The sequence below is a fragment of the Vitis vinifera genome, chromosome 13 (assembly GCF_030704535.1).
Source record: "Vitis vinifera cultivar Pinot Noir 40024 chromosome 13, ASM3070453v1".
Lineage (NCBI taxonomy): Eukaryota > Viridiplantae > Streptophyta > Magnoliopsida > Vitales > Vitaceae > Vitis > Vitis vinifera.
In genome coordinates, this window is record NC_081817.1 from 29,685,796 (window position 1) to 29,713,621 (window position 27,826).

General features: G+C 39.5%; 1 protein-coding gene across 4 annotated transcripts; it reads right to left on the reverse strand.

The window, feature by feature from the left end:
- LOC100259677 (serine/arginine-rich SC35-like splicing factor SCL33) lies at window positions 1–27,503 on the reverse strand. 4 transcript variants are annotated; one of them, XM_002267194.5, is made up of 6 exons: window positions 27,264–27,503; window positions 25,234–25,395; window positions 11,520–11,597; window positions 10,674–10,838; window positions 481–603; window positions 1–405 (listed from the first exon to the last, which is right to left on the reverse strand). In XM_002267194.5, exons 2-6 carry the CDS (start codon window positions 25,374–25,376, stop codon window positions 237–239), a joined length of 678 nt encoding a protein of 225 aa, XP_002267230.2. In that variant the 5' UTR covers window positions 25,377–25,395; window positions 27,264–27,503; the 3' UTR covers window positions 1–236. The 4 variants fall into 4 exon arrangements, with proteins under 4 accessions (XP_002267230.2, XP_010659541.1, XP_059597518.1 ...); XM_010661239.3 differs by having other exon boundaries at window positions 481–615; window positions 27,264–27,502; XM_059741535.1 differs by having other exon boundaries at window positions 1–603.
- Window positions 27,504–27,826: the final 323 nt, after the last annotated feature.

The following is a 27,826-nucleotide window of genomic DNA, read 5'->3' on the forward strand; positions in this document are numbered from 1 at the left end:
TGACATACAATTTCAACAGGATCTGTATTATAAAGCATCCTAACGTTTTAAACTACAATCTTTGTCAAGCTAGTGGGCAGAAAATGCTAAGCGTTTCCAAATATAAATGTCAAATCTGGAAAATCCCAACCAATAGTTTGAAAATAGAGTAAGATTTATGTAATAGTCAAAGTTCCAGACAACATCGGATAATCCACGAGTACTAGAGGGCATAACACTTTTCATCCATTAGATGCTCACTGACTTAGAGACCTTTCCCTGTCCAGGCCCCTTGAGTAGTCCACGGGGGTCTGGCTCCTGCTCCTGCTTGGGCTGCGACTTTGGCTCTTTGAACCTTTAACAGGAGGAGAAGCAGAGTAAGGCTGTTCTCCGCTGTACCTCCTTTTATCTTGGGGTGAAACAGATCTGTCCCAATGAAAAACAATTATGGAAAATATGAAAAACAAAACCATGATTGAAATGGGAATTTTTATCAAATACCTTGAGTAATGCCTCCTCCTAGGAGAAGGGGGATAGTGGTTAGGGCTTCGGGACCGTGATCTAGCATATCTAGGTGAGCGTGAATAGCGAGGAGGAGACCTCCTGCGGTCAGATGGTCGACCCCTACCAACAACACTACGTAATATCAGAAATCTTAATACCAGAAAAATAAGAAGAGACTGCACTATTTTTTTTTATAGGAAAAAAAATAATTATATTAAAAGTGCTTAGAAAAGGCACACCAAGTACACACAAAATATACAAATAACATCGAAAGGCAGCGAAAGGAAAGGGCAACAAACCACCACCAAACAAAGCCGAAACCCTAAAGACCTAGGAACTCAGCAAGCCCCCAGCTAACTCTCTTGCCTTCACCGATCCTGGAGACTAGATCTTCCCCTTCAACCTTTGGAGAGGAATTTTAGCTCTATCCTGCTCTATAATCCCACTAATTGTATATTCTAGATTTAATTTCTTTTTAATGTACACAGAATAGTAAATTACAGCCACTTGACCTCAATATTACAAATGCTTATAAACTCGCACAAAATAAAACTATATATAATATAGTCAAACTCTTAAACCATGTTATGGTATGTATGGTCTTATTGGCCCATCACACTAGAAAATTCTTATGATAACCAATGATTGATAAGGAAAAGGAGCGATGATCTATTGATAGATGCAGAAAATGATTTGACATTTGACAAAGGTAGATAGAGATATTAGCACAGTGCAAGTCCAGTTGGTTGAAGATGCAAGGGATTACACTAGCTGCTAGGCATAATCAAAGGCCAAGTTCAATGACTTCAACTTGGCTACTAGATGTTGAAGAGGAAGGCAATTCAGAGATAGAGGCTTATCAACCCAGTCTTGGTGGAGTGACTCAATTGGAATTTCAATAATTATTATGTCAAGAGCTACTCAAGGCTTTTAATTTTCCTTTTTTGTCCAATTTAAAAGCTCCTTATTTGGGACATGGGCAATATGAATTTATATGAGAGCAGATTTGATGGTCTGGATGAAGTGGGATATGATCTTAAAGATAATGGGCCAGAAAGTGGGGTCTAGACAGTTGATGGGTGGAGGTCTTTCCAAGAATGAACTTTTTAGCGGGAAATGGTAGAACGGTTAGGTTTTTGCATAATGTGGTGACTCTTGTTAAGTGCTTCCAACCGTCTTTGTTCTCCATAACTGCCTCTCTAAGGATGCTTGTGTCTCTAATGTTTGGGAAGAAGTCAGCAGATGTGGGCATTGGAACCTTGATTTTATGGCATTTTCATGATTGGGAGTCAGAAACTGTGGATCTTTCCTTAAGCAACTTCAGGGAGAGTGCTCAGATCAGGATAATATGTTGGTGTGACCATGTGAGGTATGCTAAAGATGGAAATTTCTTGCAAAAATCATTTTATTGCACTTTGGAACCTAATTCTGGAGGTTTTACCAGGCTAAATAAAGTTTGGGCTTTTAGGTCCCCATAAAAGTGGACTTTTTCATTTTGGCATGGGAGGTTGTTCTTGAAAAGATTTTAATTATGGACCAGCTTAGGAAAGGACGGCGGTCTTAATCAAATGCACCTCTGTAAGTGTGTTGAAGAATCAGTTGATCATTTGTTAATCCATTGTGATAAAGGTAGAAGTTAGTGGCTTTGTTATTCTCTCTTTTTAGCCTTTCTAGGGTGTTTTTGTGATCAGGAAGAGAGGTTCCACTGTGATGGAATAGGAGCTTTGTAAGTAAGAAGCAAAAGAAGATGTCAAGAATGGCTTATTGTGCTTGCTTTGGCCCATTTGGCATGAACAGCTGAATGGTAGAACTTTCAAATGCTTGGAGTGTTCAAATTAGTAAAAGGGTGTTTATGTTGTCTTTTATTTTGCCTATTGGTGGCCTTTGTATATTTCCCATGAACTTAGATTGCACTCCATTTTCCTAGGCTTTTGTTTGATAACTTCTTTCTTCCCTATTTGGCATCAACAACTCAATGGTAGAACTTTCAAAGGCTTGGAGTGCTCAAATTAATTGCTAAAGGAGTCTTAGAGGGGTGTTTGTGTTGTCATTTCTTTTGCCTATTGGTGACCTTTGTATTTCTCCCATGAACTTATATTGCACCCCTTTTACTAGTCTTTTGTTTGATAAATTCTTTCTTCCCTATTTTAAAAAATATTAATGAGCTTCCTGAACTTGTATTTAGATCCAGGGGTAAGAAGACCTGACATATAGGGGCTTAATATTAAAGGTATTGCTGACTATGAAGGTAGCCTTGAAACTTAATACATTGCCCCATAAAATTATAGCAGAATCAATGATGTTGAGAAATGTCTCTCCAACAAGCTTCTAAGCTCTAGCAAGAGATGGGTGAGAGATGAGAGGTGGTAAGTGCTAGTTTGCAGTGGAGTCCAAGTCATTTGAAATCTTCGTAGAGGTGGTTGGAGGGAAACTGAAAGGGAAAATTCTTGTAAGATGCAAAGACATGTCCTCGTGGATTAGGTTTAGGGAAAGAAGTTTGTGTTGTTTGTTGGAAGGTGTGGAAGCTTTGTAGGGGTGAGGATGGAAAGTTGTGCAACAAAGTTTGGCTTGAAGATAGGAGGAACTTCAGGCTGGAACTACCTTCAAATGGGGGAGGGAAGTTCATTCTTTAATTGGTTTGGTCTTTGGAGGCCAAGAGGTTCGGTATGATTTTCCATAAAGGAAGGGGTCTCCCTGGGTGGTGGTCTATCCTAGCTGCGAAGCTTTGACTATCTCGAAGTAGTTTCCTCCTCGAAGGAAAGGAAGCTTCTGACACCGGCTGCCTTAAGAACTATGGAGAGAGGTAGTAGTTAAGTGGACCTGTTGAAAGGGTCTTTTGTAGAATTGGTTAAGAAAGAGCATGGTTTGGTGAGTTAAGCAGTCTAGATTCAGATGAGAAGGAGATTCAACCTAAGAAGCATTTGAGTAGCTGTCTAGTAGGGAAATGGGGAGAATATCTAGACCTAACTCCAAAATTGCTTGGATTAAGGAGATGGAGACATCATAGTTGGATTCTAAAAGGAGGATTGAGAATTTCATTGCTAGGGGGTGCTCTTCTCTTGTTCAATTTTGAGGGTAGCCCTAATGCAAAGATGGTGCTGTCAAGGGGTTTAAGAAGGTATAAGGAAAAGGTTTTGCATTTGGATAGATGGGCCCCAGAGGTGAGGGAAGGTAAGCATGCTAAGAAAGTGTGGGTGAGAAAGGTGGGGCTTCCTCTGCACTTATGGTGTTGGGAGGTGTTCAAGAAGCTAGAGGATAGTTGTGGTGGTTTTGTTGCAGTGGATGAAGACATAGCTCATCCCCAACACATGAAAAGGGCATGAGTTTTGGTGAGATTGGATAGGAGAAGGAAGTCTGGGTTGTTGATGGTGGTGGTGGGATTGTCTTGCTTCGCCATTCAATTGTGGTGGGAAGTACCACCACATATTTCTCAAGAGGTTCTGAGCAATGGGATTGGTCTAGATATTAGGGGTGAAGTTACAGGGGAGACACATTGATGGGGGAAAGTCTTTTAAAGTCTATTCAAGGAGGAAAGTGAAGACATAAATAAACTTTAAATAGAATTAATAATAATTACAATTGAAATAGGATTAGTATTTGTTGGAGTCAAATTCAGATTAGCTAGTTAAGTTATAATATAATTAGAATTTGAGTCATGATAGGTTATTATAGACCTAGTAAACTTTGGACATTATAATAATAATTAGAGTCATAACAGGTTATTAGAATCTTAGTAGACTTTGGATTTCTTAGAGAAGCCTATATAGGCTAATCGATGTAAATCAAAAGAATGAATTGATTGATGTTAATAATATTATATTTTTTTCATTGCAATTATTGCAACCCTCAATGGTGAGACTCTATTGGTTTTCTTCTAAGTGAGATTCCTAGAAGACCTTAGTGAGACTCTAAGGTTTTTTCATCTTTTCTTCATCGTTTCTTCTTTCTCTTTATTTTTTTATCTTATTTTTCTCTACCATAAGTTTTATTCCTTGTTCATCTCCTTACATCCTAAAAACAAAACCCTAGCCCACCTATTTTTGAGTGTAGACAACCATCCTAGGGTTTTACTACATCACACATGCTAAAGAGAGCATGTGTGTGCAAGTTCTGCTGTTGCAATTGGAGGCAGATGTCTTGTCACCCTATGGTAGGGGGGGAAAGAGGGGAAAGGTCTAGTAATGGCTGGCAATTCTGAAAAGGCTATGGTAGGTAGTGGGCTGCAAAAAGCTGTAGAGGGTGATGGTGATGGGAGGAAAGTTGTTTGCAATGGGGGCTGCATGGGTATGGTATCTTTTAAGGGTGCCCCATGTGGGGTTGTTGGTGGATTGGAAAGAGCGGGCCTTGAGGGCTTGAAAGAGGCCCAAGTCTTTGAAGTATTCTCAAGTGAAGTGGCTGCCCATCTATCTAATAGGCCATTGGAAGGGTCAAAAGTTTTAATTTCTAAGGAGACTTGCAGAGTGGGCCATCATTCTAAGAAGGTCAATAATACTCTTGTTTGTGTGGCCCAAGGTGGTGGTGAGGGCTCTGTTAACCTGCGCTATGGTGCTGATTCTAAGAATACCCCAATGGAGAGCTGGTTCTTTTTTAGGGCTTCTTTTGCCTCTAGAGGGCACGATTTCCATCATCCTGAGCTCTCTCCCCCGGTGTTTCTTCGCACAAGCACTGGCATGGCCCTCATGGCAGAAGCGATAAGACACCCTCGTACTATTTTTTTCTCTGTTTCTTCCCTGGAGACACAGGCAACTTCTTCTCCTTCTCTTTCTAGGAATGGCCTTGGTCTAGAGGGATCTGAGGTGGATTTTGCAATTGATCCAGTAGGAGAGGGTAGCAGTCCCCTAAAAATGGTTTTGGTGGACGACACTTCAGTGGAGTTTGAAGAGGTTGGGGTGAGGCCAATCGAAGTTGCAGTGGGTAAGGAGGATAAGGAATAGTGGGCATGTCTTGGTTTAGTTCCAAGGGCAAAGGTGCCTATGGAGGATTGGTCCTCAAGCAACTTGGCAGCTTTCAGCAACTAGCTGTGCATGCTGACAGTGGGCTTCGAGGCTGAGATCTTGGCTCTCCTCAGAAAAATGAAGGCTAGGACAAAGTTTTGAAAGGGAATAGAGAAGAGCTCCTCATCTTCAAATTTTGAAAGGGAACTAAAGAAATTGGAGTGTTTTGTGAGTTATAAGGTACCATAAGGTAGACAATCAGGATGTGGAAAGGGGGAGTGGGAAATCACAGCAGTGGGTAGAAGATACCTTTTTCATCCCTTTGGAATGCTAGAGGGCTTCTGACAATGTCAAGAGGAAGTTCATCTAGGCTTTGTTTGGATTGCAACAACCCGTTTTGGTATGCCTGCAAGAAGGTCATCCGGAGGCACACTATTTTTTCTAGGTCTCTTGGGCTTTAGGCTTGGTTTGGGGGTTAAGGTTGTTGTTGCACTTTCCTTTTGCTTGTTGTAAGGTGCTATTTTTATGCTCTATGTGTACTTTGATGCACCTTTTTCAAGTGCTTTTAATACAATCACTCTTTTTGCCTATTAAAAGAACAAAAAGCCTTGAAACTCAATGAGGTTTTAGCTGCATTATATGATCTTAGAGGGAATAAATCCCCCAGCTTTGATGGTTTGACTATGGTATTTGAACAAAACAATTGGGAGACAGAAAGGATGTCTGAGGCTTTCTAGAGGGATGTCCATGACTTTGGCAATTTTGCAAAAAGGCAAGAAATGCAACCTTCACTGTGTTGGTTCCTAAAAAAGGAGAGACAACCTAGATCTGAAATGGATTAGGTGGATTAAATCTTACATACCAACTGTTTAAATTGTTAGGTTGGTTACTTACAGGTTTCTTCTAAAACATAAGGCGTTTAAAGCAAGGGAACCTCCAACCTATCTCTTTGTATTGCTGACAAAGGCCTTGTGTTGCTCTTTCAATGTAGGGTAGGGGAGAAATATTTCACAGATGGTTTAACATTGAAAAGAAAATAGTGATAAGGGTTCTAGATTTTTGTTTCATGTTTGTCATTGACACTATCATTCAATGAGACTAAAGTCATTGTATCTTAGGTGCATCATTTTTTGCTTAGGAGTAGTTATTGATTTAAAAGTAGATCTTGGGAAGAGTAAGCTTCTCTTGGTAGGGAATGTGGAAAATGTGGATGAGTTGGTGCTGATGTTTTTTTTTTTTTTTTTTTCTGATGAGTAAAGCAATAGTGTATTATAAACAAAAAATGTCAAAACAATGCTAACGCTCCAAAGTACATAGGGCGGTATACAACAAACTCTTAAAAACACAAAAAAAGGAGAAGGACCTACAAAAACTACGCCCCCCGCAAAAAGAACCCACCTAATCCACAAAATCTACAATTGAAGAAGGACCAAAAATTAAAAACAACCTTGACCAATCCCATAGATTACAAAGGAAAACATGTTTTAACCCTTGAATAGACTGTTCCTCATTCTCGAAAGCTCTTCTGCTTCTTTCCTTTCAAATGGTCCAAAATAAGCAAAGAGGAGCTGCCGCCATACCTTTTTTGCCTTTTACCAACAAAAGAACCATGACATCCTAAAAGTGTGTCTCTAACAAAAGAAGGAAGTATCCAAAGCCTTCTAAACTGAGAGAACAAAAGATTCTATAACACTCTTGTCTTAATACAATGGATAAGGATGTGGTCAATGGTCTCTTCCTTTTCAATCAAGGACAAAAATATCGGTTTCAACGAATATATTGGTAACTTGATTTCATAGATATATTAAGCTATATCGGAAAATATCGATGGATATTTTGACATAAAATATCAATGAACTGAAAATTGATTAAAACTCATAAAAATATTGGAAAATACTTCTAATAAATGATAAAACATATAATAATACAAGTATTGAATTTTTTATTGAAGAAATTGATAATGATGCTTAGACAAGTTTTTTTTATTTAAAAATATTGATAATTTTTTTTTTATAAATTTATATTTATCTTATACTTAGTATAAAATACATGATAAGATAATTAAATTCAACTTATTTATAATAATTTTATTTTAATTAATTTATAATATAAAATATAAAATTTATTTATATTTATAAAAGATATTATATATATATATATATATATATATATATATATATATATGAATTCATACACAAATGAAGTTATGGTGTAATGACATAGGGCATTCCTCACAAATGTGAGGTTCTCGGTTCGAGTCTTGGTCCTATGTGTAGTGAAATGAGTTTTTTTTTTAAGTGTAAAGTATAGTGTCCCACATCAATAATTTGAAAGACAACAAAGCCCTATTTAAAGGTCGTCGCCCTTATAGCAGTAGTGCTTATGAGTTGTTGGGCTTGGACTTACTAGGTCGTCTTCTCCTAGTCCAATGCACGAACAAATCGAATTTTTAGGTGAAACCCATTGAAAGGTGTTGATGTGGCTTCGAAAAAAATGCCCACACTGAAATTTCGATATATCACCGACAAATCAACGAAAAAGAGAGAATTCCTAAAAATCAGATGATCAGTATATCTATGCTATTTATCGTGTCAGAGCCCTCTGATAATCGAAAAATCGGTGATATATCTCCGATATATCCCGATATTTCAAACATTGTTTTCAATACGAAAGAAACATCTATATGCTAAAGACCATCCTCTCCTCTTTAAATGATCCAAAGTTAACACCTTAGCCCGAGAAGCCTCCTAAGTGAAAAAAAAAAAAAAAAAACCCACCTTCGAGGGAACCCAAGAATTCCAAATCACACTAACAAGAAATGGCATTGTACTTTCTGTCTCCAAGGTCGAATATAGGGCTTTAATAGAAAACTTCCCATTTTTCGATCCTGTCCAAATCACTTTATCCTTTTGTTCCCTACACACACTCCTCTCTTGCAAACTCAAGAGAAACCGTTCCACCAAATCTAGCTCCTAATCATTAAGGGCCCTAGAAAAACGAAGGGCCCAACACCCCTCTTCAATTGTCGAGTGCCAAACATCTGCCACCCGATCCTCCTTAGAACCAGCAATAGCATAAAGAGCAAGGTAAGAAGTACACAGTGCCACATCATCACACCACTCATCCTTCCAAAATTTCACCCTCCACCCACTACCAACTAAGAAAGCAATTGGGTTGGTGCTGATGTTAGGAATAGAAGTTTGTTTTTTCTTAACAAAGCTTTATTAAATGGTTGTAGAAGGTTGCAACTGATTCAGATAGATCATAGAGGAAAGTTGTGTGGACAAGTTTGACAAGAAGGAAGGTGGTTGGTGTTCTAGGGAGGGAAAGGGAGGGCCATTGGATGGGGGTGAGATAACTGTCATGCTCTAACTAGGATATCTGTGGCAATTGGACTGAGGACCAGGTTCTGGTATAATCTTAGGTGTGGGGAGATCATGCCAAAGGATTGCTTTTGGATTTGTTCAGGTTGTAGCACACAAAGAAGGTGTCTAGTTGGCTGGACCAGACCAGTTGAACAGCTGATGGGTCATGTCTCTAGTTGGGTTCACTAAGTGGGCCTTTTTTGGCTTTAGAACAGCATTGAACCAGTGGACCAGCCGGTCAGACTAGAAAACTGGCTAACTGGACCATCAATTTGACCCCTTTGTTCTTTTTTTTCTTGTCCCCAAAAATGCAACGAAAGGCATAGAGAGGTTTTGAATCTGAGCCATCCCTTCAGAGGATTGTGGCCGGTTACCACTACGCAAATGCCCTTGTTGTTCTAGTATTTGCATACACTAAATATATTCACTATTTAGACATGCAGTTGTACCAAGCTAAATAATAAAATGATAAAATTGTAAAGCTAATGAAATTCAAATAAAAAATGATAAAATAAAAAGTTAATGAAATGTGAATAAAATAATAATAAAATTTTATTTCACTCTTTGATAAATGATATATCTTCTTAATAATTAAATATTATAATTTTATTAAATATTATAATTTTACAATTTAATAAAATAAAAAATCTTAATACATTTAAATTTGATCCTTACCACGATTTAATATAATAATATTAAAGATAAAATATTTTAAGTCTTTTAATTATTTCTATATAGTTTTAACTACTTATAACTATTTTAAATTTTAATAATATGTAAAAATTATATATTTATGATGTCACACTAGCATTATGGCTCAGCTATGGTTCAACCATTAGTCCAACTGTTAAACTGTGACCTAGTAAATTTTCTATTTCAGTGATTGGTCCAGTTTTAAAAACATTGGTTATAATAACAAGTGTTGGATGTGCAAAGAAAATGAGAAATCCATTAATCACCCTCTTGTGGAATAGATTGAAACATGTGGCTTCCACTATTTCATGTTTTGGAGTCTCCTATGTGATGCCTAAACTGGTGAAAGGATTCTTTGACAAGATGGCACAGTTCTCTGCATAACAGAATGAAGTGAAAGAATAGGTCCATTGAGTTTACATTGGTGGAATGAAATTTAAGAGTTTTTTAAGGTCTCAGGTAGTGGGCTGAATTGAAAACCATATCCCTTAAATAGAGGGAATCTTTATGGGAAATGAGCTAATAACTATTGAGAGGTAGGGGATGGCCTAAAGCCTTTCTTTTGACCCTTGCTTTGGGCCCTTTGCATTTTTTCCTTTCTTTTGTTTTATTGGTGGTCCTTGTTTATTTCTATATTTGGTCTCTTTTTTTTTTCTTTACATTATTATTATTATTGATAGGCTTTTTTCTTTACATTATTAGATGCCGCTTATATACTTATTGTATAGACTGGGGTGACACCCCTTTGTATTTTCTGATATATTTTCTGTTTGCCAATAAAAAATTTATGTTGGATATGATATTTGATACTATGGATTACCTTTTTTTAATTCCACTATACAACTTATAGATTGGAATTTATTAGTGTAGACTGAGAGTTATGATGTTTATAACATTTATAATGTTCTAGTCAGGGAAACATAAAAAGCCTCATAATTTCTAGCATGTCTATCACTATCTAACTTTTTGATGCCTGTACTTATTCTGACTATTGCATTTGGTCTTTGGTAGGTTCTAATTGCCTTGATATGGTATAATCCCCTAAAGTCCATAAAGAGGTGAAGCTGCAAGTCAATGCCTAATCTTTTTTTTTTTTTTTGATAGGTAAAGAAACGTCGTATAAAAAGAAAAGAGGAGACACCAAAAACAATGCCTAATCAAAGCAAGCATGTCCCTGAAAACATAATAAGCAGTTTACCTTGTTCGCTCTCTAGCCCTCATGTCAACTGGCCGCTTCCTATTTTCCTCTGCAAATACAACAGTCAGCTCTCGGCCAAGAAGAACTTGTCCATCCATTTGATATTTGGCTTCTGCAGCATCAGCAGGGTCTACATATTGGACAAAACCAAAGCCACGAGGCTCCCTGCAGGGTTAGCAGATTCAACATTGCAAAAGGAGGTTGTGTTAATGACAATTCCATGACAGTGATTGTGCATGTTAAAGACAATGAACAAAAAAATTATTCCAGGTAGGGAGGTCATGATTATTACAGAAATACTATTGGTATTCACACAGGTCAAGTAAAAGCAAGCACATGGCTGCTGACCTTGCGCATGTCAAAGGTTCAATATGACTTGAAATTCTTCAAGACTTGAACATCTTCAAAACATTCAAACCAACTTCCTTCCAATCTTCACAAACATTAGAATCATCTTCAACAGAACTCTTATTACTTGACTGATGTCTTCAATACGTTTTTTTCTCTGTTGAATCTAAAAAATTTTAACAAAAAGCTATAGCTAAAATAATAAATATATCATAAAGAGAAACCTATTACCCAAACAGTAATTTTGGTATAAGGAAGAGCTGAAGCAAATGAGAGAGAGAGAGAGAGAGAATGAGTAAGGTGCCAAGGTGGACAGATTAAGTTCATCTAAGACACACAAATCAAACTAGATGCAGATTCAACAATATCTATGAAAACCTACATAAAAAGAAAATATAAACAAAACTAAATATAAAGAGGAACAAAATTTGAAACTACAAAGTAAATTTAAAACTTCCAAAAATTTCAAACGATTTTACTTTAACTAAGTTTGCTCACCCAGTGTAGTAATCTCGTGGCAAGTATATGTCCTTGAGAGGACCAAATTGGCCAAATGGTCTGCGGAGGTCTTCAGGTCTGTAGGACAACAAAACCAAATATAGTTTAGCAGAGAACAAAAATGAAATGTCAAAGCCCAAGAAGAAAAAGAAGCCTAAATTGACAACATTAAATCTTTGATGGCTACGATCCTGATATGTGAAAGGAAATGCATTAATTTTTTTCCTATGTATTGGCCTATCTGGGGCTCTTGAGCAGTTTGAGATGTGTGTTCCCCAGAAAGGTTTCTTCTTTTATCCTTTTTCTTTTATAAGAAATGAAAATTTGATTAGAAAGGAAAGAGGAAAAGGATTTCAAGGATGCACCCCTAGTCCTTCAAAGAACTCCTAGTGAATTTTTCTTTGATAAGGATGGCACCCCACCACGATTCTTCCTAAAAACGGATCTTTGTCCCATTGTCCACCAAAAAACAGGTAATATGTAGAAATCCTAAAATGCCTAACCAATGGCTTTTCAAGGACAACAACGTGACTACCTAACTGAAATGTTTGCGTACTAACAATTGAGGCGTGTCCCATAGATGCTCAATATAACCTTATGCCAAAGAGTTGTTCTTTCCCTATGAAACCTCCAAAGCCATTTCCCAAAAAGGGCCCTATTCCTCAAAGATATCTGCTTAACCCCCAACCCTCCTTCCTCCTTAGGCTTGCACACTTTGTTCCAGCTAATAAGATGATGTCTCTTGCCCTCCCCAAACCTTGATCGAAGAAAATCCGTCTACATTGTCTCAATCATAATTACTATCGATAATGAGATTTTGTACAAAGAGAGGAAATAACCAAGGATGTGAGACAAACAAGATTGTATTAGAAACGAAGCCAATTTTGTAATATGATATTGACTCATGTTGATTCCTAACAACGTGTTTGTCTAAATTAGGGGAAAACCTCAACTCTAGACTTTTTAATGAAGAGGGAGTGGACGATAGCTAATAGATGTAATCTTTGCAAAGAATGAGAAGATTTTGTTAATCACATTTTGATTCACTGTGCAAAGACAAGGGTGTTACAAATGTTCCTTATGTCAATTTTTGGTTAGAGTTGGATGTTTCCAGCTACAGTGAGGAATCTGCTTCTCGAATGGAAGTTCAAGGGATCGGATAAGAAGAGCCATCATGTTTGAAAAATGGCACCTGTATGCTTGTTCTGGTGTATTTAGAAAGAGAGAAATCGCAAAATCTGTAATAAAGAAGAACTTGTAAATCAAAGGTTAAAGGAGAGTTTCATTAATCCCCTCTTTGATTGGTCCAAAGCCTCATTAGATAGGGGAAATTTCTCATTGTTGGCCTTCATAGATAACCTTAGTTGCAGATAGTTTGGTATTGAGGCTAATTTTTTGTAGATACCTATTAGTATTCTTTATTTTGTTTTTTGTGTATACTTAGGCTGCACCCCCTTTTATTTGCACTCTTTCAATTGATTCTCTATCTACATATCAAAAAATAATAATAATAATAATAATCTTAAGACTTGAAATGTGCACAAAAATCAATAGGACAAGCTTAAGGTTTTGCAACTCTTCTGCACTAACACTTAGAAAAAAAGATAGTGTCATTTGCAAATTGCAAATGTGCAAAAAAGATAGTGTAAACAGGACAATTAGTCTTATTTATAGTTTTTGAAAAAATTTAAAATCTCAATAAAACCATAGGAAAAACACCTAATCTATATAGTAATTTATTAGAACTTTTATTTCTTTTCTAGAGCTCCTAAAACCTCTAAAGAATAGAATTAAAAAGAAAAATAAAAACTTTCTTATCAAAATTAGAAACTTAAACTTTAGAAAGTTTAGAAAAAGAGTGTTTTTTATTTAAAGTTTAGAAACTTCATTTTAAGGAAAAATTTAAAAACATCCCAAATTATAAAACTATTTTTTTCTTTTTCTTGAATACACCTTGAGGGGCTCATCCTAAAGTTCAAGAGTTGGAGAGGATGGATTTGCTTCTGGAGGAAGATAAAGGAGCAGCTTTCTAACAAGGTCTTCTCTATGAAATCCTACAATGTTGTTATGGGTGGCAATTTAGGTAGGAGGGTGTTTGCTTTTATAGAGATATTGGATTCTTAGGCACCTTTAAACTCTGTTCTTTATATTGGTAGTCTAAAAAATAAATCTTAATGACTTTAAAGAAAGAGAGTGAACTCTCAAACCAGAGTTTTACGTGTAAGAGAGGGATGGAGATAGAGAATAAAAAAACTTCTGCTGCAATTTAGAATAGTTTAATGGTCAGTATCTTGGTGTTTCTCTCTTTGGGTGTAGAATAGGTTATACCCACGTCAAGAAGGGTTGCCTTCAAGGCAGACAATAGATGGCAGGGAAGAGCAGGGGAAAATCTTTGAGGTATGGTTCTGTTTTAAAAACAAGGGGAAAATGGGTCTATGGGTCTCCTCATCTTATTCCTTATTCTTTTGATCGGGCTCCGGAGGGGGAGTATTACAATCGTTCTGGGGTTTTAGGGGAGGTAACCGGGATTGAGAATCCATTGGGATTGTTAACTGAAGTTGGGCCCGGAGAGGATGGCAATGGCTGCTGGGACTTGGTAGAATTCACTAGTGTCAGTGACAAGGTTAGGGGTGCGGAGTGGGGCTTAGATATGTCTGAGCCTCAAGATATCAGGAGCAAGAAAGAGGACAAATGGGAGGAAAGTAGCCTAGCAAAGTTCAGTCACTTCTTAGGTTTTTGGACAGAGGGTCTAGAAAAGGAAATTCTGAGCTTTCTGATCAAAATAAGAAAGAGACGGGAGAGGATTCATAACAAAGAGTTGTTGGAGAAGTCAAAATTCGAAAGGGAGTTAAAGAGGTTGGAGTGCTCAGTTAATTATGAGAAGGGGAATAAGCAGAAAGGCCCATCACAGGGCAAAGGGTGTCAGATTGCAGTAGATCAATGAAGCTAAAGTTGTTAAGTTGGAATGTGAGGGGAGCAAATGACAATTCCAAAAGGAAAATCATCAAGACTTTCATAAGGAATCAAAAGATTGATTTACTGTGTATCCAGGAGACAAAAAACCAACCAATGTTGGAGGGTGTGGTGAGAAGCTTAGGGTCGGGGAGATTCTTAGATTGGAGGGCTTTGGATGCGGATGGGGTAGCGGGAGGCCTCTTGATTTGCTGGGATAAAAGGTCGTTGGAAATATTGGATTGGGAGGATGGCCAATTCTCTCTATCCTGCAAATTTAGGAATGTGGAAGATGGGGTTGTCTGGGTGTTCACGGGAGTCTATGGTCCTTTCACCAAAGAGGAAAGGGAATGCTTGTGGGAAGAGTTTGGGGCCATTAGAGAAATTTGGGAAGATCCTTGGTGCTTAGAGGGTGATTTTAATATTACCCTCTTCCAAAGAGAAAGAAGCAGACAAGGGACAATAACCTCAACGATGAGGAGGTTTGCTCAAATTATCGACGAGTTAGGACTAGTGGATCTTCCACTGCAAGGGGGAGTGTTTACTTGGAGCAAGGGTCTTAACAATCAGTCCTGGGCTAGATTGGACAAGTTTCTTGTGTCTCCTAGTTGGTTAGATCATTTCAGTGGTGTGCTCCAAAGCAGATTGTCTCGGCCTATCTCCGATCACTTCCCTGTCCTTCTAAAGGGTGGCGAGCTAAGAAGAGGTCCCTCTCTTTTTAGGTTCGAAAACATGTGGCTTAAGGTTGAAGGCTTTATAGATCTTATCCGAAGTTGGTGGAGGGGGATTGAGGTTAGAGGCACTGCTAGCTTTAGATTGGCTGCAAAGATGAAGGGGATCAAACAGAAACTAAAAGTTTGGAATAGAGAGGTTTTTGGGAGTCTGGAGTCCAATAAAGTTTTAGCTCTGCAGCAGGTGGAATTCTAGGACCGGATGGAAAGTGAGAGAAGTCTGTCATTTTTTTTTTTTTGATAAGTTAATAAATTTCATTAAAAAAGAGACGTTAAAATAGCGACTCTAAGTATACAATACCTATACACCCGCCTTCAAAAAGGCCAAAAGACAAAGAGAACCGAATACCACAAACCTACTTAGAACCCAACCAATCAATAAAATTAGCTATAGTTAGAGGGCGATCGTCTATGAACAACTTAGCCTCAGCCCAGAAAGTAAGAATAAAAGAGTGTTTCAGCCTCTGAATTGATAACGATTCATCCTTGAAAGCCAATCTATTCCTCTCCTTCCAAACCGTCCAAAAAATGTGAAGAGGAGCAGCTCTCCACGCCTTCTTGCGATTTTTGCCCAGGAAAAAACCATTCCAACTTAGAAGGGTCTCTCTAACTGAAAAAGGCAAAACCCAAGACACTCCAAATAAAGGAAGCAAAGGAAAGTTATAAAAAATGGGTACTCATGGAAGAAACCCACTGAAGACAACTCTCAAGGGAGATATGGCTAAGAGAAGAGGATAAAAATACGGGTTTTTTCCATCATATGGCAAACGCCCATCGTAGAAATAACTCCCTGGACAGAATTAAAATTAATGGGATGTGGCTTTCAGAGGAGCAGGAAGTGAGGGAAGGGGTTGCTAATGCCTACCAGCAGATGCTTTCTAAAGATTCGGGTTGGAAGACGGATATTGGGAGGCTACAATTAGAACAAAACAGCCAGCAAGAAGCAGAGAATTTGGAGATCCCTTTTTCTAAGACTGAGGTCCATTCGGCTTTGATGGAGATGAATGGGGACAAAGCCCCTAGGCCGGATGGCTTTACTATGGCGTTTTGGCAAAGCTGTTTGGATTTCGTTAAAGAGGAGATTCTGGAAATGTTTAAGGAGTTCCATGAGCAAAGCTATTTTCTCAAGAGTCTCAATAATACTTTCTTGGTTCTGATTCCTAAGAAAGGTGGGGCTGAGGATCTTGGGGATTTTAGACCCATTAGCCTTTTGGGGGGGCTGTATAAACTGCTGGCTAAAGTGTTAGCTAACAGACTCAAGAGAGTGTTAGGTAAAGTGGTATCCCCAACCCAGAATACCTTTGTGTTGGGAAGACAAATTCTTGATGCTTCATTAATTGCAAATGAGGTGATAGACTCGTGGCAGAAAAGAAAAGAGAAAGGGCTCATATGCAAATTGGATATTGAGAAAGCGTATGACAGCATTAACTGACAGTTTTTGTTGAAGGCCTTACAAAAAATGGGATTTGGATCAAAGTGGTTGAGTTGGATGTGGAGTTGTTCATCTTCAGCCAAGTTCTCAGTTCTGGTTAATGGGGTGCCAGCTGGCTTTTTCACGAGTACTAAGGGGCTACGCCAAGGAGATCCCATATCTCCATACCTCTTTGTATTGGGAATGGAAGTGCTAGATGCTCTTATTAGGAGGGCTATTGCTGGGGGTTTCCTTTCAAGGTGTAGTATTCGGGGTGGTAGAAGGCCCACCCTGAACATTTCCCATTTATTCTTTGTTGATGACACAGTTGTGTTATGTGAGGCTAATAAAAAGCACCTAACTCACTTAAGCTGGATTTTATTCTGGTTTGAAGTTGCTTCAGGTCTAAGGATTAATTTGGCCAAAAGTGAAATCATCCCAGTTGGTGTGGTGGAGGAGATTGATAAGCTGGCAGCGGAGTTAGGGTATAGGGTGGGTTCTTTGCCTTCTCAGTATCTGGGTCTGCCTTTAGGGGCTCCTAACAAGGCTCATTTTGTGTGGGATGGGGTGGAAGGGAGAATGAGGAGGAGACTTGCGCTGTGGAAACGGCAATATATTTCCAAAGGTGGGAGAATCACTCTCATAAAGAGCACTTTGGCTAGCATGCCAATCTATCATATGTCTCTCTTCTGGATGCCTAAGACCGTTGCTAGAAGGCTAGAAAAAGTGCAAAGAGATTTTCTTTGGGGAAGGGGGGAAACTTGGAAAGGAAAGCTCATCTAGTTAATTGGGAGGTGGTTTGTGCGGACAAGAATAAGGGTGGGCTAGGCTTAAGGAAGCTAGCGCTCTTGAACAAAGCCTTGCTTGGTAAATGGATTTGGAGGTTTGCTTTTGATAAAGATAGTCTTTGGAAACAAGTGATAATGGCGAAATATGGGCAAGAAGGTCATAATTGGAGGACAAAGAAGGCTAATGGGGCGTTCGGAGTAGGGGTTTGGAAGGAAATTTTGAAGGCATCTGATTGGTGTTGGGATAACATGGTGCTCATAGCTGGGAAGGGCACCAAAATCAGATTCTGGACTGATGTTTGGTGCACTGGTACAGCGCTATCCCAAAACTTCCCTCATCTATTTGCTCTGGCTTCTCATAGGAATGCTACAGTGGAGGAGATGGGGGATCAGAATTTTGGTCAAGGGAGTTGGAATCTAAGATTTTTGAGGGTAATAATGATTGGGAGTTGGATATGGTAGGGGACTTGCTCTATGTTTTGAGGGGTCACAGGCCCTCTTTGGAGGAAAACTCAGTTTTTTGGAAGGGAGGAAGAAATGGACAGTTTAAGGTCAAAGAAGCGTACAACTTGTTGGTCAATCCCAATGACATTGCTTTTCCGTCAAGTTGTATTTGGGTGGATAAAGTTCCAACCAAGAATGCGTTCTTTGCTTGGGAGGCTACGTGGGGGAGGGTGCTTTCTCTTGACAGGCTTCAGAAAAGAGGATGACAGCTCCCTAATTGTTGTTTTTTGTGTGGGTGTGAAGAAGAAATTGTAAATCATATTCTTATACACTATATAGTGGTCAGAGTCCTATAGAATATTGTCCTTGGGTTATCAGGTGTGCAGTGGGTCTTTTCAGAAACTGTAAAGGAGGTCTTAACTAGCTGAAGAGGCCCTTTTGTGGGGAAGAAAAGGAAAAAGATATGGAAATCCATACCGTTGTGTATTTTTTGGACGGTTTGGAAGGAGAGGAATAGATTAACTTTTAGGGGAGGTGTGTTAGATATTCAAAAACTTAAGAATTTTTTTGTTTGTAATTTATGGAGCTGGGCTAGATTGTATATTGGAGAGGAGTCTCTATCCCTTATAGGCTTCTTGGAGTGGTTAGCTTCCAATTAAGGGGTGGTGAGGCTTTGTTGGCTTTCTTTTTTGCTTGAGAGGTGTTAGTTGCTTTGTATACCCCCGTATGCTTTGTGGCTTTTCGCCTTTGTTTTAATACAATTATGATTTACTTATCAAAAAAAAAAAAACATTGTTGACTTTAATAAACTATTAAAAAAATCAAAAACCATTATTTAAACAAAGAATAAATAACTATCTAACAAGAACAATAACACTAAGAAGAATGTGTAAAAGAAAAAAAAAATGGGAGAGAGAGAGAGAGAGCGAGAGAAGGCAAGAGAGAGTGTGTAGGTGAGTGTGATGGTGAGGAGGGGGAGGAGGGGTCGGCGCCGCGAAGCAGAAGGAAGGAGTGCAGCTTCATAGTGGAATCCAAGGCGTTCGAGATTATTGTGGACGATAGAAAAGGAAAAATCCAAGTCCTCATTGTGGAGAAGAAGGGAGGGGTTTCGTCATGGGTCCGATCGGGATCGGACAGCCTAGGGTTTTTCTTGGAAGGACTGAATCTCTGTATCAAGGATGAGAAAGAAGCAAGATGGGGAAGGGAATGGAAGGAGCAGGGTCAAATATATTCTATGTCATGAGGGATAAACAAAGCGGGGGGGGGGGGGGGGGGGGGGGGGGGGTGTTTATTCGGCTAGGGGTCTCCGATCTAGAGAGGAAACGTTTCCGCATCTTCATCCCGAGAGGCAGAAGGGATAAAAGGGGGTGGATGACCATGGCGGAGAAGCTTAACCAGGTGGTAGGCTCTTATGGCAATAAACCAGAAACCCAGGAAGGAAAGAACATGGGGAAGACTGTTAGGGGGAGATCGTATGCATCAATAGCAAAACGAACTCTGTCGGGCAATCCAAACGCAATCGTAGTGAAGGTGAAAAGGGAGGAATCAATAGGATTGTTAAAGAAATTGGAACATTGTGTCGTGGCGAATAGGAAAGATAACTTAGGGGGAGAAGATGATCTTGAGAAGTTGGGACAGCTTTGGGCAAAATCGTGGGAGCTTAAAGGTAGCTTAGGGTTGGCTAAGTTGGAAAAGGGAAGGGTTCTACTGGACTTTGAAGATTTGGAAGAGGCTTGTCGTGTTGTATCCTCCGGAAACCGCACGATGGAAGGAGTCCAGGTAGGGCTGGATTTCTGGAGTCCTAGGAGTGGATGTTGGATAGAGGAGGAAGAGACAAAGGAAATTTGGGTGAGATTATTTGGGCTTCCAGTCTCGCTTTGGAGCCCAGAGATTTTGAAGAAAGTGGGGGATGAATGTGGCGGCTTTATCACAATCGATGAACAAACGAAAACGATGGGCGAGCTCCAGTGGGCCAGAATCTTGGTGAGAGGGAGAGGTAACGCTAGACCGAGTGTCCTGGAAGTCGAAGCGGAGGAGGAGGTCTACGCGGTATCCTTATGGTGGGAATGTCGTCCGGTGCTAAGGAGGAGTTGCAGACAAGCAGATGGTCGTCATAGCAGTGAGGTTAGGGGTGAGGAGATCTCACACGCGGAGAAGCGAGTGACGAAGGGGTGGGTGAGCGTGAGGCTCGAGACCCTGCACCCGTCAGATGATGGGACGGGTGAGCAGGAGATTGGACCGGGTCGGGTTGTATCCAGCGCAGTCCGAAGCCCAATAACCCAGTCTTGGGCTCAAACTGGTGCAATGCATCTCTTAAGCCCAACTGCGAACCCAAAGGAGTCAAGAGGGGTTGGTGGGCCTGGTCTGCAGAGTGGAGTCATGGGCTTGAAGATGAAGGGTGTGGTTGCAAGCGAGATTAGTCCAGAAGCAGGCCCGTCACATAGGCTTGATGAGGTGGGTTGTTCCACTATAGGCCCAGAGTCGCCATCAAACAAAGGCCCAAACTCAAAGGGATGTACCCAACAGTCTGATATAGTTGTAAAGCTAAGGGAGGGCCCATCTTCCTCAACAGCCCAAGACCATAATAACTCTCAGAAGAAGGACTTACTGTTGATGGGTCTCGCTCCAGGTAATACTCATGTGCCAGAGCCTTTTGTTGCACGGGAGACTGAGGACATGAGGAAGTTAAATGGTGTGGCTAGGATATCAGAGACGGATAAGGCGCTTGAAGAGGAGTCAATGAGGTATGGAATGGGGTTGTGCTCTTGGGGGAAAAGGGTTTTAGGGACCTCTCATCTCAATTCTATTATTTTTTATCGGACTCCGGGAGGGGAGTTTTTCGATCATTCTGGGGACTGGAATGGGAAGCTCGGGCTGACAATACAATGTGGTTAACGGTGTATGAGGGCTGTAATGAAAGGAGCAATGGATGTAAGGAATTGGGAGCAAATAAAAGTAACAGTGATAAGGGCAAGGGGATGTTTGGGGTCGGTGACATATATGATACCCAAACAGAGAGAGGTGAGCAGGAGGGCAAATGGGAGGAGAGTGGTTTGGCGAAATTCAGCCAATTCCTAGGATTCCACACGGAGGGATTGGAGAAGGAAATCCTGAATTTTCTGACTAAAATCAGAAAAAGAAGGGAGAAAATCCATAGTAAAGAGCTACTGGAAAAATCTAAGTTTGAAAGGGAGTTAAAAAGACTGGAATGCTCCATTAATTATGAGGGGGGAATTAAACAGAAAGGCTCGGTACAGGGCAAAGGGCGCCAGATTGTGATTGTCCAATGAAGATGAAAATTCTGAGTTGGAATGTGAGGGGAGCAAATGATAGTTCTAAAAGAAAAGTTATTAAGACGTTCATAAGGAACTAGAGGGTGGACTTAATCTGTATTCAGGAAACTAAAATTCAAGCTATGTCGGATAGCATTGCGAGAAGTATATGCTCCGGAAGATTCCTAGATTGGAAAGCTGTGAATGCGGAAGGGGTTTCGGGAGGGATTCTGATTTGCTGGGATAGAAGGTCTTTGGATATTCTAGATTGGGAAGAGGGTCAGTTTACGTTATCTTGCAGATTCCGGAATGTAGAAAATGGGGCTATATGGATTTTTACGGGAGTGTATGGTCTGTTCTCCAAAGTGGAAAGGGATGCTTTATGGGATGAGTTGGGGGCGATTAGAGGGCTGTGGGAAGACCCTTGGTGTATAGGGGGGGATTTTAACATTACTTTGTTTTCGAGGGAAAGGAGTAGCCAGAGGAGAATGAATTCAGCAATGAGGAAATTTGCTGAAATTGTGGATGATCTAGGGCTGATGGATCTTCCCCTTCAGGGGGGAGAATTTACTTGGAATGGGGGACAAAACAATCAGGCATGGGCAAGATTGGACAGGTTCCTGGTGTCCCCTAGTTGGACAGACCAATTCAATGGGATTAATCAGTGTAGGCTGCCCCGTCCGGTATCCGATCACTTCCCAATTACGTTAGTGGGGGGGGGATAAGACGAGGCCCGACTCCATTCAGATTTGAAAATATGTGGCTTAAGGTTGAGGGCTTCAAAGATCTTGTGCACAGTTGGTGGCAAGGAATTGAGGTTAGGGGCAGTGCTAGTTACAAATTGGCTACTAAGATGAAGGAAATCAAACAGAAATTGAAAGTTTGGAATAGAGAAGTCTTTGGAAAGCTGGAGAGCAATAAATCCTTAGCCTTGCAACAGGTGGAATTCTGGGATAGGGAGGAAAGTGAAAGAATTCTGACTGTGGAGGAAACAGAGCTTAAGAAAGAGGCAAAGGATAATTATAGAAAATGGGTGATTATGGAGGAAACTCATTGGAGACAGCTCTCTAGGGAAATATGGCTAAAGGAGGGGGATAGAAACACGGGCTTCTTTCATCGCATGACAAGCGCTCACCGTAGAAATAATTCTTTGGAGAGAATAAAGATCAATGGGGAGTGACTGATAGAGGAGCAGGAAATCAGGGAAGGAATTGCTAATGCGTTTCAAAGTTTGTTTTCAGAAGATATGGGGTGGAAGGCGGACATAGGGAGCCTTCAGTTTGATCAGATCAGCCTACAAGAGGCTGAAAACTTGGAGAGGCCCTTTACAAAGGATGAAATCCATGTGGCTTTGATGGAGATGAATGGGGATAAAGCCCCCGGTCCGGACGGCTTTACTATGGCATTCTGGCAAAGTTGTTGGGAGTTCATTAAAGAGGAGATTTTAGAAATGTTCAAAGACTTCTACGATCACAGTTCTTTCCTCAAGAGTCTCAACAATACCTTCTTAGTGCTGATCCCCAAGAAAAGTGGGGTTGAGGACCTTAGAGACTTCAGACCTATTAGTCTCTTGGGGGGGCTTTACAAGTTATTGGCTAAAGTGCTAGCTAATAGACTGAAGAAAGTAGTTGGTAAGGTGGTTTCCATTTCTCAGAATGCCTTTGTGAGGGGAAGACAAATTCTTGACGCTTCTTTAATTGCAAATGAAGTGATAGACACGTGGCAGAAACAAAAAGAAAAGGGCATTATATGCAAATTGGATATAGAGAAAGTCTATGACAGCATCAATTGAAAGTTTTTGTTGAAGGTGTTGCAAAAGATGGGCTTTGGGTCTAAGTGGGTGGGGTGGATGTGGAGTTGCCTATCCTCAGCTAAATTTTCAATGTTGGTTAATGGAGTGCCTGCAGGTTTCTTCCCTAGCACTAAAGGCCTTAGACAAGGGGATCCTTTGTCTCCTTACCTCTTCATTATGGGGATGGAAGTGTTAAATGTTCTTATCAGGAGAGCTGTGGAGAGGGGGTTTTTATCAGGATGCAACATAAGGGGTGGAAGTGGCCCCTCTTTGAACATCTCTCACTTGTTTTTTGCTGACGACACAATTATTTTCTGTGAGGCCAGAAAGGATCATCTAACTCACTTAAGTTGAATTTTATTCTGGTTTGAAGCGGCTTCAGGCCTAAGGATTAATTTAGCCAAGAGTGAAATCATTCCAGTTGGAGAGGTGATGGAGATGGAGGAGTTGGCTGTTGAGCTAGGCTGCAGGGTGGGGACTTTACCTTCTCAGTACTTGGGTCTTCCTTTAGGGGCCCCAAATAGAGCGCCTTATATATGGGATGGGGTGGAGGAGAGAGTAAGGAGGAGTCTAGCTCTTTGGAAACGGCAATATATTTCTAAAGGAGGAAGAGTCACCTTAATAAAAAGTACCTTGGCTAGCATGTCAATCTATCAAATGTCTATTTTCAGAATGCCCAAGGTTGTTGTTAGAAGGATTGAGAAAGTGCAAAGGGATTTTTTGTGGGGAGGGGGAAATATGGAGAGAAAAGTTCATCTGGTTAAATGGAATGTGGTATGTACAGACAAGGATAAAGGGGGGCTAGGACTTAGAAAGCTAGCTTTGTTGAACAAAGCTGTACTTGGCAAGTGGATATGGAGGTATGCCTGTGACAAAGATAATTTGTGGAGACAAGTGATCAAGGTGAAGTATGGGCAGGAGGGTCTTGATTGGAGGCCCAAAAAGGCAAATGGGGCGGTTGGAGTAGGGGTTTGGAAGGAGATTTGGAAAGAATCAGAATGGTGTTGGGATAACATGACATTCCGAGTAGGGAAGGGTAACATGATCAGATTTTGGACAGATGTGTGGTGCTCAGAATCCTCATTGTCTCAATGTTTCCCTCATCTCTTTGGTATGGCTGCGCAACGAAATTCAACGGTTGAGGAAATGTGGGATCAAAATTCGGGTCAAGGAAACTGGAACCTACACTTTTTGAGGGACTTCAATGATTGGGAGTTGGAGTTAGTTGGGGACTTTCTCCACATATTGAGGGGTTTCAAACCCTCCTTGGAGGAAGACTCAGTTCTATGGAGGAAAGGAAGAAGTGGTCAGTTTAGGGTCAAGGAAGCTTATAGTTTGTTGACGAAGTCTGATGATATAGGTTTTCCTTCAAGAAGCATTTGGGTGGCAAGAGTGCCAACTAAAGTTGCCTTTTTTGCGTGGGAGGCGTCATGGGGGAAGGTGCTAACTTTGGATAGACTTCAAAGAAGAGGACTTCAACTTCCAAATCGTTGTTTCTTGTGTGGATGTGAAAAAGAAAGTGTAAATCATATCCTTATATATTGTACAGTGGTTAGAGCTTTATGGGATATTGTTTTTGGTTTAGTTGATGTGAAATGGGTTTTTCCAGGAACTGTAAAGGAGGTTTTAGCTAGTTGGAGGGGATCGTTTGTGGGAAAGAAAAGGAAAAAGATATGGGATGTCATTCCGTTGTGTATTTTTTGGACGCTGTGGAAGGAGAGGAATAGATTAGCTTTTGGGGGGGGGGGGGGGGGGGGTTTGAACGTTCAAAAGTTAAAGAATTCTTTTGTTTGTAATTTGTGGAGTTGGGCCAAATTGTATGTAGGTGAGGAGGCGTTCTCCCTTATAGGCTTCTTAGAGTGGATAGCTTCCACTTAAAGGGAGGTGATTCTTTGTTTTTGTTTTTTGAGGCCTAAGCTGCCTTGTATACTTCCTGTATGGTTTGCGGCGTTTTGCCTTTTTTAATGCATATCCTTTACTTATCAAAAAAAAAAAAAAACTATCTAACAAGAACAACCAATCCAGCGGGAACAAGTTTTTTCCCCTCTAGACATAAATATTATACAAATTCCTTCATTTAGTAGCTATAACAAATGGATAATCTACTTTTTATATGCTTTTGAGTGTTTTTATTATACTACTCTTCTAAGGATGCATTAAAATTTTAAGTCCAAAAATTCAGAAAGCAGAATTGACATCCACTTTGATAAGAATGAGAACCATCCCAGTTTAACAGCTATGATAACACTAGAAGAGAGAGAAAGGGGGGGAGAGAGAGAGAGCAAAATACTGGAAGGGAAAAACGGGAAAAGATTATAACAAACCTGCAATCATGGCGAAGATTCCTGACCAAAAGACTAGTAGGAAGATCTCTACCACGACCTCCATGGCGGCCTCTAGGACTAGGGCTCCTACCTCTTCTGCTGTAACCTCTTGGTGGTGAGGGACTGTAACTTCTACCCCTCATTTGCAGACACTATTTGAACCTATCCAATTAAAAAAGTGATAAAGTGCTGTGAGAAAGAGAGGAAGAGGGGGATAGGGGGATTGGGGTGTGGGGTTTGTGAAAGAGGTTATAAATAAAAAGAAAAAAGTTGGAAAACATAGAGAAACCAACATTATAACTTACTATCACTAGGAAAAACAACTCTGAAGGTTTTAATTGAGCAAATAAAGAAGATGACATAATGAAGAAAAAGAAAATATAAAACAAGATTCTTATCAATTAATTTACTATCATGTGAAAATTAGTTTCTTCAGAGACATAGGACACATCTGGCATACTATAGCATCTAATTAAGTCCTTTCTCAAATATTTTCGCTATAATGAGATTAGCTAGCATTTGGCTACTATATTTTCATAGGGACTTTGACATATGCTCTAGCTCCATTGGTAATAATAGCTGTTAAAGTACTTCTAGCCTTTAATTTGACAACAATGCCCTAAATTTACATATCCCAATATTTAGGTGTTGAATCAACTGTTTGTCTAGCAAATCCCAGCTGAGACCAGTTTCATTTCCCCCATTTTTCCTAAACTAGTCATTCTATTTTCAAGTTTTTATGACTACTTCACAGTAAATAACCAAGCCAATATCACATGTCAAACAAATAACAAAGCTTATCATGTTAATGAACATGTGATCATTTATATGAAGGCGGGGGGGGGCACTAGGCTCCCTTTGGAAAACAAGGGAGGATGCAAAACCAGCCTCCCAGGAGCCGTGTATCAGGTAAGCAGGGGATCAAACCTGAGGATCCCCAATCCTAACAGGGAGTTCTTGCCAGCTCAGCTGCCAGAGGGGGGCCTCATCCCCTAATGCTATGGAAAGCATTAAAGAAAGAAAGAAAGAAAGAAAAGCTAATGAAAATGGTTTTCTCATATTTGGTTTTACTATAAAAAATATTTTTTAAAAAACAAATAAAATTAAAATTAGTTAAAAACTTATTCATTTTTAAATTATTTAATCTTTATATAAAAGAGTTACAATAAGTTAAATGAGTTTGAAATAACATACAAAAATAATTTTATCAACTTCAAATTTATTTTTCATTTTCTTTCACTTTTTCTTTCCTTCTACTTTTCCTCTTCATTTTCAATTCCTCGCATTTTCCCTCAAATTTTCTGGAGGCCAAACATAGCCTGCCAATGCCTAACTCATCTCCCAGTGTTTTTGCCAGGCTACCAGCAAAATCAAGATTTACCCCAGCACCCTACCATAATAAGCCTTATCATATACCCAAAATCCTCTTTCACCAAATTCAAGTATCCTTGAACTAGTCTCCAAAGAAACCATCTCAAATTTACATTTAGAATAAAAGTCAAACTATTACCATAGCAAATTGAAGTTGTTAAGTGTTTGATTCCATAACTACAGAATGACAATAGTTTGACTTTCTCCAAAGCATATGGGAGAGAGTCGATGCCAATGCTTCAAAGTAGATAAATGCCCAGCAAATAACAATATTGAAAAATGAGTTGCCATCCAGAAATGCTGGAAACCTATTTTCGGTTAACTCCAGCAACCAATTACCTCCAAAAACATCGCCTTTAACGCAAACATCCGGCCCCCATTTCCAAATACCCTAAAATCTACAATCTTCCGAGATTGTAAACAGCAACAACTTTGGTATCAAAGCAATATCCTAAAACTAGTTTCTTATAGACACTTCAAGAGTTTGAAGAAAGCAAACTAGCTAAAAACCCTAAAAGTACAAACGCAAGAACACCCTCCTAAGCCCTTAACGATTATTTCTGAACAAATGAAATGCTTATTTAGTATTCAGCAGAGGTAGAAGTGAATACTTGACAACAGATCTGAAATTTATTGAAAGAGAATAGACTGAAACTAACCTTGGAGACGACGAATCTGACTTGCTCCTCCCCCGGCTCTTGTCCTTCTCTTTCACTTTTGTAGTCGAGAGTGTCTCAAGTCTCTTTGGTCAATCGCTCGCGCAAAAGCTATACCTATACCAGTCAAGTCGCGAAATGGAAACCGGTCGAGTCATGTGGCCGGCTGGAGGGTTCCAGGCTATGTTCCAAAACCCGGTCCAATCCCCTACTCGGGCTAAAAGTGCAGTCACTAATTCCCCATTTTTTATAAGTGGACGACAGTTTTAAAAAATAATTCATAAAAATCATCACTTTCCACACGAAAAAAACTAAAAAAAAAAAGTGAGAAATCATGTCTTAAAGAGACTATTTTCACATGATAAATTTTTTTTTAAAAAAAACACCTAAGTGGGAAACGTCTCTTAAAATAGACAATTTCCACAAAAAAAATATATATTATAAAATTAATTAATTTTATTTACTAAATTAAATATATAAATAATATACTAAATTTAATATAAGATAAATAATATTTATATATTGTTTTTTCATTCACTTTGGAATTTTTTTTAAAAAAAAACTAT